Below are 13,665 nucleotides of genomic sequence, written 5' to 3' on the forward strand. Positions count from 1 at the left end.
TTGAATGTGGGTACTCTCCCCTAGAGGTCCATGCATGAAAGCCTTGTCCAAAGGTGGTGGGCAGGAAGGCACTGTGTACCTTTAAGAGGTGGGGCCTGAATGACGCATGGCATTTTTGCCAGAACAGTGGTTGAGAGGTGATGCCAGCAAGCCATTGAGATGATAATGGTCATGTTAAGCTGTGTAGATTAGACCCCTGCTGTCCGCCTGGGCTTGCTACTTTGGAGTTCTCCCAGGGATTCCTGGAGAGTTCACATTGGTTGGGGAAGTGTGGGAGGAGGGATTTCCGGTGGGTGGTTCCTAGAGGAGCCGCATGGTGTTTGGGAGAGTTCCTGGGGAGTGTGTGTGGAGTGTGCTGGTGGAGTTCAGAAATAAAGTTTGTTCCTCTTGAGTGGCTCGTGATTTGTGCCCAGCCAGACTGCGGCACTTAAGTTGCACCATCAAAAGGGATTGTGGGACCCTGTCTCTCAGTCTCTGCTTCCTGGCCCACGGTGTGAGTGGTCTGCTCTGACACAGGCTTCCCATCATTGCCATGGGGCACCTTTACAGAGGCCCACGTCCGTGGAACTACTCATTGCTAGACTCGAACCTCCAGAACTGTGAGCTAAATAAACCTCGTAAGTTGTTTGCCCCAGGTATGTTGTTGTAGTAACATGAAGCTGACTGACACCGTAGGTGTGTGCATGCATGTGTGACAGAGAGTGACGGTGACAGTACTCCCCGGGACTTCTCACTGCAGGAGCTCCCATCTTCAAAACCATGGCTGCAGGGAAAGAGGGTGAGATGGTTGTGATTCACAGGGGTTCAAGGCCGTGGTTTAAAAGAGGACCAAGAACACGGCCAGAGAGGCTGATCTGCCCAACTCGAATGCAGTAGGCACAGGAACCAGCTGAGGGTGTCACAGAGCTCTGCTCTGCCAGGTACTGCGTGACCTCAGCCTTCTCTACACAGCCACTGAGGCCCCACTCTAAACTTTCAAGTCCCTTTCTCCGAGATGTTTTCTCAGGCCCCTTGACTCCCAGCTTTAAACACCTACGAGCATTAACAGCAAGAGCTACCAATAACTCTGCAACAGCTTCGCTCGGTCCCATTTTACCAACAAATCAACTGAGGCTCAGAAGTTGAGGAAACTTGCCCAAGTTCACACAGCTAGAAAGCCACAAAGCCAAGATTTGTACTTTTAATTTAATAAGTTCAGTGGTCAGCAAACGATGGCCCATGGGCCCAATTCCACCTGCCCGCCTATTTGTGAATAGCTTTATTGGAGCAGTTTTGCTCATTCATTTACATATTCCTCATAGCCGTTTTCCTCCTGCAATAGCCGAGTAGTGGCAACAAAGACCATCTGGTTTGCAAATCCTAAAATATTTACTATCTGGCTCTTTTACAGAAAATGTTTGCTGACCTCAAGTTTAGTTTTCGGTTTGCGATCCCAAGCTCTTGAGAACCGCACTGGGTGCCAGTTGTCATTTGATGGCACTGTTTATACTGCTCTGTGAGAGGCGGGGGAGAAGTTTCTCTTTACCTTCCCAATTAGCCCGGCTCTACCTAGGAGCAGCTCCCTCCTGCATCACCCAGTGTCAGGACCAGCTGCGCCAGGCTGGGTGCTCATATCAGGAGCTCTGGGTCTCTCTGGATAATGACCCCTGCACTGCTGCTCAGCTAACAAGGAGCGGGTTGAGTTGGATCACAGTTCACCCAGAAAGGTAGAAAAACCCTTTGGGGGCCTCTGTCAAGTGCCCAGTGCTTCCTGCCTCTGTCTCCCCAAGGAGCCTGTTTCTCCCCAGGGCAGATAGCTCCCCCAGCCCACTAATTACAGCAGATCCTGCTGTAGCTCCTTGGGGAGTTTGGATCATTTGAATTTCCACCCCAAGTGAAATCAGGACCAGTAATCATCTCATTCTGATGCAATCCACTCAGGCTCTTCTTGGTGACCTTGTTTTCAACAGACCACAATTAGCCCCCTGGAGAATGCCATCGAAACCATGTCCACGGCCAACGAGAAGATCCTGATGATGATCAATCAGTACCAGGGCGACGAGAGCCTCCCCATCAACCCGCTCTCCATGCTCCTGAATGGCATCGTGGACCCCGCCGTCATGGGTGGCTTTGCCAAATACGAGAAGGTAAGGGCGTCCGTTTTCCAGGCCCTGGCCTGGCAGTGGCGGGAGGGCTACAGCAGCTGACCTTCTTCCAAGGACACTTGTTATGGCTGGACCTCATGTGGCTCCCAGAATTTCTACGGCCTGTCTCCACTAACTCCCGTCTCCTTCCCATCCTGGCTCCCACTCCCTGTGCTGGGGCAGGAGCCACCGGGCTCATCAGGGCTTCGTGTCCCACCTGGTGGGTCCAGGCAGAAGATTGGAAATAACAGGCACATGTGGGAAGAAATAAAACCCAGCATTCCAGTTCTTTCGGCTACCTTCAGATGCCCCATGCAATCTCAGCGGTGGGAACAAAGTGATGTGCCTGTGCGTGTGTGTGTGCGTGTGTGTGCGAGTATGTGCGGGTGCCTGCGCCCCAGGAAGAGCTAGGGAGCTGCCAGTGTCAGAGTCACGTGATGAGCGAGGCCGTGAGCACACACCAGCTGACGTTCCTCCTGCTCTCTGTCCTCAAAGCAACGTGCTGGGTGCATCAGAGGACCCCGCAGAGCTTCATAGCTCGGAGTTCCCGACCCCACTCCCAGAGATTCTAACTCGGCTCTTGTGGGTCGTGGCTGGAGTATGTGCCTAACACATTCCCAGGTGCTGCTGTTGGCCCAGGAGCCACACTCTGAGAACAACCTCTCTGGGAGTTTGCACCCACCCTCAGGGGCACTGATCTGCACCTACAGGAAGAGAAGATAGCACCAACAGCACGGGCCCCCACAGGTCCCTCCCAGCAGTGCACCAAGTTCCCCTGAATTCATGCCTGCACCTCTCTAATTGAGGCCTTCCCAGGGCCAGAGATCCATCGTGGGGTCCATGCCAAGTGAACAGGAAAGTCCACACCCCTGTCTGTCCTCCCCAGGCCTTCTTCACTGAAGAATACACCAGAGAGCACCCTGAGGACCAGGACAAGCTGAGCCGCCTCAAGGACCTGATCGCATGGCAGGTAGAGTAGAGCTGGGCTGGGGCGTCCAGTTCTTTCCCAGGACTGCTTGCACTCAGCTAGCCTCCTGCAGGCATGGCTAATCTCACCTGTTCTCCTGCCCCCTGCCTTTGGCCCTCTTCTGATTCTACATCACACCTGAGCAGGCTCAGCCCAGAACAGAGATTTGGGGCACCTCACCCTTGGGTGCCACACAGGTGTCAGGCAGCAATGTGGTGTTGGAGGCTGCTCAGATTGCTTTCTTATATGCTGGATTCTAGAGGTAGCTTTTCACGGTGGGACTCAGATGAAAACCAGACCCCTACACACACATACCATGTACCTATCAGATGTAGAAGACTTGGGCTCTCATCCCTACCCCTAGCTCGCTTTTAAGGCTGACCCAGTTTGTTGCAGATAATGCTCAGGTGGATATCAGGCTTTGCAAATAATTGAGGCTTTTGTTTGGTTGGTTCTTGGTCAAAGGCTCTGCACCTGCTCAAGCTGCAGCTCGGCCCTGCAGATCCAAGCCTCAGGAGTAGCCACTGTGTCCAGCAGTGTCCCTTCTTTCCTTACATCCCTCTCCTTTGTCTTTCTGTGCACCTGTCTTCTCCATCTTGGCTGGAAGCTCTTTGCTTCTACCCCTCTCTCTCCCTCCCACCACTCATACCTTACTCCTCTCAACTTCCTCTTTCCCCTTTCATTCCCTCTCTCTCTTTGCAGAAGACACAGTCTGATAGATCCTTCCCATAGGGGCTCTCAAGAGACCCAGGCTCCCCCTTCCAGGCCTGCAACACCGCCTCCTAGACATCTGTCAGATCTGAGTTCTTTGCAGACCATGCACCACTGCAGCGCACAGGGGTGAACTTGACTGGGACGAGGGGAGCAGCGAGCCCAGGAGCAGAGAGCAGTAGTCTGCAGCTGCCTGCCCTCCTCCCTCCCTTCTTGCCAGTCACAGTGCAAAGAAAAGCAGAGCTTTTGTTACTCTAGGGAAATCAGGGAAAGAGAAGCACAGGGTGCAGCCTCTTCTCTTAAAATAAGGGTTCTTAATTCAGGTCCTTCTCTGCCTCTGCCAGTTTATGCAAAGTGAGGCTTTCCAAATGAAACACCACGCACTGCTCAGATGCACTTTTCCCGAATGCATTTGTGTGTCTGGGATTTTCTCTCCCTATTTTACTGCCCTCCCTCCACCTTGTGAAACCCAGGTCTCTCCATCCTTCTGGAGGTCATTATACCCTTTAATAATCAAATAATGATATTCTCCCCCACCACCTCCAACTTGGGAAGTAGAAAGACCAAGCTGTAAATGGTGGCCTTGCTCAGATATTTCTGGGATGTCCCAAGAAGACTGACAAGTCACATAAGTTGGCTTTGTGGTTGAGTCTGCAGCAGAGCCTAGGCTTCTCCAGTGGGCCTGTATTCTCTCTGGTCCATCTTCTCCATGCTGTGTCCACTGCACTCACAGGATGGACCTTAGCCTTTATAGGACAGCTGACATAAGACTGTACCTTCTAAGATAATTCAACCAAAGTCTTGGAGCTGATTTGAGGGGCTCTGGATCAATAAAGAGGAGCTAAAGGCATTCAATAGATGTTACTTCTTCTTAGAGCTGGTATCTAGGCACCTTCAAACAGCGCCCCCCAGTGGCCACCACGTAGCACAGGCCACAAGGTTACAGGAGGCCACTTAAACCCCAAAGCAAATTGTCCCAGTCTGTGTCCCACCCTGGCCATGAGCACCTGTGCTCAAGATGCAACCTGGCGAAGGTGGCCTTTTCCCATTATTGCACATAGCGAGTGAGTGCTTACTGGGCCCCTATTCATTGAGCCCCTAATGTGTCCCAGGCAAAAGCTGAGCCACAGGGATATAGTGAAGGATAAAATTGGGCCAGCTCCCACCCACTAGAGTCTAATTCTAAAGTGCATATTGATTTTGCAAAACTAGATATACTTTGGATGTTTTCAAAAAGTGAGAACCTTAGATTTCAAAGGGGATGTATTTCCACCACTGGCAAACCAAAACTGCTGAAGTTTTCAAAGTACATTTTATGTTCAAGGTTTTACAGATTTTGATATCGACAGTTTCTTAGCTATTTCTTCTTTGTAAAGACTTTATTGGCATGGAAAGCTGTCTACGGTATTTTTTCTTTGAAACTTTTTGTTGTGAAATATTACATACAGAAAAGTACACATAAAAAATATAGATCACTGATTTCACACAAAAGCATGCTCCTGTGTGACCACCCTAGGTGAGGACAGAATGCTGTTTGCACCCCAAGACCTCCTAGACCTCCTAGCTACCTCCAGACCTCCAGGACTGACCACCACTTTCCTGCTTTACAAGAATCATTTCCTTGCTTTTTAAAAATAGTTTTTACTGTCCAAGCTCTCGTTTTTAAACACCATAGTTTGCTTTAGATTATTTCTGTCATATGTAACTGGAATCTCAGGGTACTGTCATTTGTGTCAGTGTGATGTTTGTGGAATTGGTTTATTTTGTGCAGATCTATTATTGATTTTCCTTGTTGTGTACTGCTCTACACAGATGGCTTGTAGAACCATCACAAATGTATTTTCTGATGAAAAATTGGGTTGATTCCAATTTGGGACTGTCACAAATGATGCTCTTCTGACAGTTTCTGTGGGGTGTACCCCTAGGCCTGGAATTGCTTGGTCAGAGCATATGAAGATATTTTGCTTCAGTACATTGTGCCAAACCTCTACCAGCATAGGTTAGTTTGCCTGTTCTTCAGCTTCATATAAACAGTATTATGTGGTGTGTACTATTATGTTTCTGGCTTCTTTTGCTCAACATAATGCCTTTGAGATTTATCTAGGTCGTTGCATATATTAGAGGTTTGGCTTGTTTCTGTTATCCTGTGTATAAATATACAGCACACAGGCAAGATGCCAATTGATTCATCCACTTGGTTGCTGGACCTTGGGGTGACTTGCAGGTTTTGTATGCAATGGGTAAAGTTGCTATGAAATTCTTATTCATGTCCCTTGTGGACATGACACTTGATCCCCTTGGTACATACTCTACAAAGGAAATGCAGGTTCCTGAGTGTTGAGCTTCACCAGATGTAAGAAACAGCTTTGCAACGTGGCTAAGTCAGAGTCTGACTTGTTTTTCATTCTCACACATACTGAGGGTCATTTTAAGGTCAGTGCTTCTGGTGGTTGTTTAGCAGCAACCCATTTTGAATTGAACTTGCATTTCCTCCATGAGCAATGGCTCTCCTCACACGCTTTTTGGCTAATTAGGTAAACCTTTTGTAAAACACTTCTTCAAATCTTTTATGTATTGTCTTTTCATTGATTTGTAGGTATTTATATATATTCCAAATGTGAGTCCTTTGTCAAATATATTGATTACACACACTTTCTGTAAGTCTGTGGGGAGTCTATTTACTTAGTGAAATCAGGAAGTATTTGAGGAAGAGAAGTTTGTGATTTTGATGAGGCCCAGGCTATCATTTTTTAAATGCATAGTGTTTTGGTGTACATAAGCTTTCAGAAATCTACTCCCAGTATCCTGAAGTACATTTTTCTGTGTTTTTTTTTTTCTGAAGTTGAATTATTCTACCTTATATGTTTATGTGTGAGATCCATCTTGACTGACACAAAGATTACAGAGTTCTAATCAATCTAACACGAGTTCTTGAAATAATCGTTCCTCTTGCCTTTGGTATAAAATGACCACACACATGTTGGTCTCCTTTTGGACTTTGTTCCGTCCCATTGGTCTGTTTATCCAGATGTGTACTGATTTCACACTGTGCTAAAACCGCAGCTTGAGATCAGTAATAAGAGTACTTCAGATTATAACTTCTCTTCAAGTTTATCTTGGTACTTCTAAGACCTTTTTATATCCATATACATTTAAAATCAGGTTGTTCATTTCATACGTTCTTCAAGAACACATCAAAAATTGGACTAGAAGTACATTAATTCTCTGTGCTAATTTAGGAGAGAATTGATATCTTAACAATGTTGAGTCTTCCTATCCATGACATGGCCTATCCCTCCACTTAATTTATCTCAGCAAAGTTTAGTAATTTTTAGCATAGAAGTCTTTCCCATATTTTATTGTATTTATTTCTAGATGGTTGAAGTTTTAAGATTCTATTGTCAAGAGCATTATTTCTTAAAACTTCTCCGTTTCTCGATATAAATACAATGGAATTTTTTTTTTTTTTTGGTATATTGGTCTTGTACCTGGAAACCTGGCTTAAATTCACTTAATAAATTCTTTTAGATAGTATATTTATTGGCGTGGAAAGACATCTACAATATATTCTTAGAAATTTTTGTTGTGAAATATACAGAAAATTGCACACAAAACATAAAACTATTTTGGTGCTTTTTAAAATTTAAAAAAAATTTTTTTTGGTTTAACACAAAGCATGTGTCTGGGCGACCACCCCTGGATGTCTGGGCGACCACCCCTGGATGAGGACAGAGTGCTGCTAGCCCCCTACGGCCTCCTAGTAGCCACCTCTAGCCTTCCCCTGGGCTGACCACAAGCATCATCAGTTAATACAGAAGTTTTACTTCATTTCCAATCTTCTACTGTTTTTGTTTGTTGTTTGTTTGGCCTTATCATACTGATGAATGGAAGAGAGAATACACACATGTTTTAGAAACATTCCATTCTATGCCTGATTTTCTTGTTTATCTCAATTGAATTGGCATGTCAAATGCCTTTTCTGCATCTGTGGAGACCTTCCTGTGAACCATTAATGCAGTGAATTTCATTAGTAGATTTTGGAGTATTAAGCCAGCCCTGCATATACTAAAATAAGTCCCACTTGGGCATCATGTAGTGTTATTCTTATATATTGCTGCGTTCTGTTCAGAAACGTGTCCCTTAGGATATTTGCATCTATTCTCAAGGAATATGTTAGCCCATAATTTTCCTTTCTTATAATATCCTTGTTCGGTTTCTATACAGAACTAACTTAGCCTCAAAAAGGTGCAAAATTTTTCCCTGTGCAATGTTTTGGAAGAGTTTTGTATAGAGTTGGCATTTATTTATCCCCTTAGTGTTTGCTAGAATTCATCAGCAATGCCAAATGGGCCAAAAAATGCTTAAAAATATGTATTTGATTTATTTGAGTTATCAGATGTTCTACTTCTTTATGTCCTGTTCAGTAAATTATGGTTTTCTAGCAATTTGTTCATTTTATCTAAACATAAAACCTTTCAACTAGCCTTTTTTATAATATGATATTTATAACATGTTTACAATCCCTCTTCACTCCTGGTAGTAGTTATTGGTGCCCTATGTTTTGTGACTCATCTTTTTAGGGGTATACTAACATTGTGTCTTCTCACAGAGCCAACCATCGACTTGGCGGATACTCTCTGTTGTAAGTTCAGTTTGCATTCATGTCCTCTCATCTGTTTCCTTTATTTTGTTCTTATTGTGTGTAATTGGCTTTGCTTTAAATGTCTTTGGATTTAACTTTATTAGTATCTTTTTATGTAAGAATGGCTTATTTTAAATCAAGTCATAATATTTGTGCATCTTCATGGGGTCCATCATGGTGATTCAATCCATGTGTACATGTGTGGTAAATCAGAGGAATAAACATTTCCAAATGTTTCTATATGGAAGGTTCATACTCTCCTGGTCATTTTGACATCTGTCAGGTGGCTCTAATCTGTAGTTACCCTACTGTGCTGAAGAACAACCAGAGGTGGTCCCTGCAGTCTGCATTCTGGCGTCCCCGCTGCCCTTCCCAGTCTCTGGTGACAGCCCTTCCATTCTTCTACGAGGTCGACTTCTTAAGTTTCCTCAGAGGAGTGAGAACATGGAGTATTTGTCTTTCTGTGTCTGGCTTCTTTCACTGAACACAATGACCTCTACTTTTATCTGTGTTGCTGCAAATGGCAGATTTCAGTCCTCACTATGGTTGAGTAGCATTCCATTGTGTGTGTGTACACTACCAGTTTTCTTTATCCATTCATTCTTTGAGAGGCATCTGGGTGGATTCCATGTATTAGCTGCTGCGAGTTGAGCTGCCCATAAACATGGAAATCCCAGTGTCTTTTTGTTAAGATGTCATGTCCTTTGGATTCCCAGTAGTAGTAGTAGTATTGGAACCTATGGGAGTCTGTTTTCAGCTCTTTGAGGAATCTCCATACTGCTTTCCATAATGTCTGAGCTAATTTGCCACCAACACTATTCCCTTTTCTCCACATCCTTCCCAGCTTGTATTTTTTTGTCTTTTTGATGATAACCATTCTAACTGGTATGACATGATATATTATTCTGGTATGATATTTGCATTCCCTGATGAGTGAGTTTGACCATATTCTATGCGCTGGTTGACCATTTATTTGTTTTCTTTTGAGAAGTGTCTGTTGAGTTTTTCATTCCATTTTTAAACTGGATTATTTTGTGTATGTTCAGTTTTTGGAGTTCCTTGTGTATTCCGGATATCAGTCCTTTGTTGGATGAATAGTTCACAGATGTCTTCTCCCAATCCATAGTCTAAAGTATTTTTCTTTCTTTTTCTTTTTTAGAGAGAGAGAGAGAGAACATTTAATTTCTTTTTTTTTTTTTTTTTTTTTTTTAGTTTTCGGTGGACACAACATCTTTGTTTGTATGTGGTGCTGAGGATCGAACCCGGGCCGCACGCATGCCAGGCGAGCGCGCTACCGCTTGAGCCACATCCCCAGCTCAATTTTTCTTTGTTTGCTTGTAGTAATTTTAGAGCCTGAGGTTTAGTGCTTAGATCGTTGATTCATTTTGAGTTAATTTTTGTATGCTGAAAGTAAGGAATCTAGTTTCATGCTTCTGCATGTGCAATCTAATTTTGCCAGCACCATTTACTGAAGATACTGTTTTTTAGGTTTGGGATTTTTCTCCATTGTAGGTCCTTGGTACCTTTGTGAAAAATCTGTTGGTTGTATGTATGTGAGTTACTTTCTGGGTTCTAAACCCTGTGTCCTACTGGTCTGGTCTGTGCTTAGTCAGTACTATGCTGCTTTGATACTGTTTCTTGGTAGTATGTTTTGAAGTCAGGTGTCATGCCTCCTTGTTTTACTCAGCTTTTTCACTGCGGTCACTAAAGACCCAACCAGAACAACTGGAGAGGAGAAAAGTTTATGTGGGGGCGCAACAGTTTCAGAGGTCTCTATCCATAGACAGCCGGCTCCATTCCTTGGGGCTCAAGGTGAGACAGAACAATATGGCGAAAGAGTATGGTGGAGGGAAACTGCTCACGTATCTCTCAGGAAGCACAGAGAGAGAGATCCCCACTTGCCAGATACAAAGAAATACCCCAAAGCCACACCCAATGCCCCACCTCCTCCAGCCACACCCCACCCACCTTCAGCCACCACTCGATTAATCTCATCAGGTGATTAATTCACTGATTAAGTTAAGGCTATCATAACCCAGTCATTTCTGCTCTGAATCTTCTTGCATTGACTCACATGTGAGCTGTGCGGGGACACCTGTCATCCAGACCACAATACCCTTGCATTGTTTCCTGCAACCACCTCAGGGTCACTTCAGCTCTTCAGGATCTTTTGTGGTTTGATGTGAATTTGAATTTTAGAAATTCTGTATCTGTGAAGAACATTACTGGTCTTTATGGGAATCACACCGATTCCTCACATGACTTTGGGTACTATGATCATTTGGACAATATCTATTCTCTAACCCATGAACATGAGACATCTGTCCTTTATTTGTATCCTTGAGAATGTCTTTCATTAGGGTTTTATAAATTTCATTTTAGAGACCTTTCTCTTCCTTCATTAAATGTTTTTCTACACACTTTTTTTTGTGTGGATATTGTGAATGAGATTGTTTTCTTAATTACTTTTTCAGCGAGTTTATTATTGGTGCATAAAAATGCTATTATCTTGTGTATGTTGATTTTTGTATTCTGGCATTTTACTGAATTTATAAGTTCAAACAAATTTTTAGATGTCATATTTGGGTTTTCTGGGTATAAAATCATGTCATCTGCAAACATGGATCATTTGACTTCTTTCCAATTTGGACACCCTTTCTTTCTTTCTCTTGCCTAATTTCTCTTGCCAACACTTCTAGTACCCTATTAAGTAAGAATGGTGAACGTTGGCGCTTTTGTTCTGATTTTAAAGTAAATGCTTTCAGCTTTTCCCAATTCAGCGTGACATTAGCTGTGGGGTTTTAATACCTGGCCTTTAGTATTTTTAGGTATATTCCTTCTGTATCTAATTTGTTGGGAGACTTTATCATGATGGGATATTAAATCCTATTGAATGTTTTTTTCTGCATCTGTAGAAATGATCTTGTGGTTTTCATCCTTTATCCTGTGGATGTATTGCATCATGTTTATCATTTGCATTCATTGAAACATCCTGTATCCCTGGGATCAATCCCTCTTAATCTTGGTGTATGATCTCTTTGATATGCTACTGAGCTCATTGGCTAGTATTTTATTGAGAACTTTTGCATCTATGTTTATCAAGGATGTAAGTCTGTAGCATTCTTTGTGTTTATGTGTTCTTGACTAGTTTTGGCATCAGGGTATGTTGGTCGCATAAAAAGAGTTTGAAAGAATTTCTTCCGTTTCATTTTTTTTTCCAAAGAGTTAATGATAAGTTAGAATTAGCTACTTTAATGTTTTGTAGAATTCAGTAGTAAAGCAGTCAGGTACTCAACTTTTTTTAGATGGGAGATTTTTTTTTTTTAAAGAGAGAGAGAGAGAATTTTTTTAATATTTATTTTTTAGTTTTTGGCGGACACAACATCTTTGTTTTTGTATGTGGTGCTGAGGATCGAACCCGGGTCGCACGCATGCCAGGCGAGCGCGCTACCACTTGAGCCACATCCCCAGCCCTAGATGGGAGATTTTTAATTTCCATCCCAAACTCATTATTTAATATTAGTCTATTAAGATTATCTATTTCTTCTTAAATTTGGTAGGCTGAAGTGTTTAGGAATTTATCCATTTCTTCTAGGTTTTCCAGTTTTTTAGCAGTGGTTAGTCACAGTTTCTTATCCTCTGTATTACTGTGATATCAGTTGCAATGTCTTTTCATCTTTGATTTCATTTAGATTTTTTTTCTGGATTGGTCTAGCTAAAGATTTATCAATTTTGTTTATCCCTTCAAAAGCAATTCTTTGTTTCATTGATCTTTTGTACTATTCTTTTAGTTTTGATTTTATGTATGCTCTGATCTTTATTTCTATCCTTCTAATTTTGTGTTTGATTTGTTCTTGTTTTTCTAAGTTTTTGTGGTACAGCAACAGGTTGTTTGAGATCTATTTTTTTTATGTATGTATTATTGCTATGAACTTCTCCCTCAGTACTGCTTTGGCTTGATCTCAGATTTGGGTATGTCGAGTTATCATTTTTATTTGTTTCTAGAACATTTTAATTTTCTTTTTAATTTTATCGGTCTTTAGATCTAATATTTGTTTTGAATATTTGGGTGGCCATATGTTGGGTTCATAAATGTTTATAATCCTTATGTTTTCCTGATAAATTGATACTTTTGTTAATGCATAATGACCTAATGCATGCCTTATTATAATTTTTAAATTTAAAGTCTGCTTTATCTGATATGAGCATACCTTCTCCTCCTGGCTTTTGGTTTACATTTGTGTGATATCATTTTCTAACACTTCATTTTTAGTCAATGCTTTTAATGCTTTTCTCTACCAATAAATTGAGTTTCTTGTAGACAGCATATAGTTGGGGCTTTTTTTCCACTTTTTAAAAAAATTGGTTCATTATAATTGTACATGACGATGGGTCTTGTTACATATTCATAGATGTATACATGAAACAATATAATTTGGCAAATATTACCCCCCAAATCTTTCCCGCATCCTACTTCCCACCCCTTGCTCCCTTTCTTCTACTGATCTCTCCTTGATTTCCATGAGATTCACCCCTACCTTTCTTTTTCTTTTTCCTCTCTAGCTTCTGCATATGAGAGAAAACATGTCCCTTGACCTGCTGAGTTTGACTTTTTCTGCTTCACATGATGGTCTCTATTTCCATCTATTTTTCTGAAGATACCATAATTTTACTTTTATTTATGATTAAATAAAACTCCATGTATATGTATACCACACTTTCTCTATTCATCCGCCCATTAAAGGACACCTTGGACTGGCTTCATAGTTTGGATATTGTGAACTGTGCTGCTGTAAATAGGTTTACATGTGTCACTGTAGTATGATAACTTTAATTCTTTAGGATAAATGTCAAAGAGTGGTAAAGCTGGATCACATGTTTCACACCTAGTCTTTTGAGGAACCTCCATACTGATTTCTATAGAGGTTGTACTAATTTACAGTCTCACCAACAGTGTAAAAGTGTTCCTTTTTCTCCACACGCTCTCCAGCATGTGTCATTACTTGTATTCTTGATGAAAGCCATCCTGACTAGTGTGAGATAAAATCTCTGTAGTTTTGATTTTCATTTCCCTAAATGCTAATGATGTCGGACTTTTTTTCATATACTGGAGAAGTGTTTCTTGAATTCATTTGCCCATTTATTAATTGGGCTATTTGACTTTTTTTTGATGTAAAGTTTTTTGAGTTCTTTATATATAATATAGTCCTCAGAGAGTAGCT

At 42.1% G+C, this 13,665-nt stretch overlaps 1 protein-coding gene across 1 annotated transcript in view; it reads left to right on the plus strand.

The window, feature by feature from the left end:
* Dock2 (dedicator of cytokinesis 2) overlaps nucleotides 1-13,665 on the plus strand; it is a 402,443-nt gene that overhangs the window by 371,193 nt on the left and 17,585 nt on the right. Inside the window, exons 45-46 of the mRNA XM_077797775.1 lie at nucleotides 1,950-2,126; nucleotides 3,010-3,093. Of these exons, the coding sequence (XP_077653901.1) occupies nucleotides 1,950-2,126; nucleotides 3,010-3,093 (261 nt within the window). The remainder of the gene's footprint in view (nucleotides 1-1,949; nucleotides 2,127-3,009; nucleotides 3,094-13,665) is intronic.

Source organism: Urocitellus parryii, chromosome 1, assembly GCF_045843805.1.
Source record: "Urocitellus parryii isolate mUroPar1 chromosome 1, mUroPar1.hap1, whole genome shotgun sequence".
In the NCBI taxonomy this organism is placed as follows: domain Eukaryota; kingdom Metazoa; phylum Chordata; class Mammalia; order Rodentia; family Sciuridae; genus Urocitellus; species Urocitellus parryii.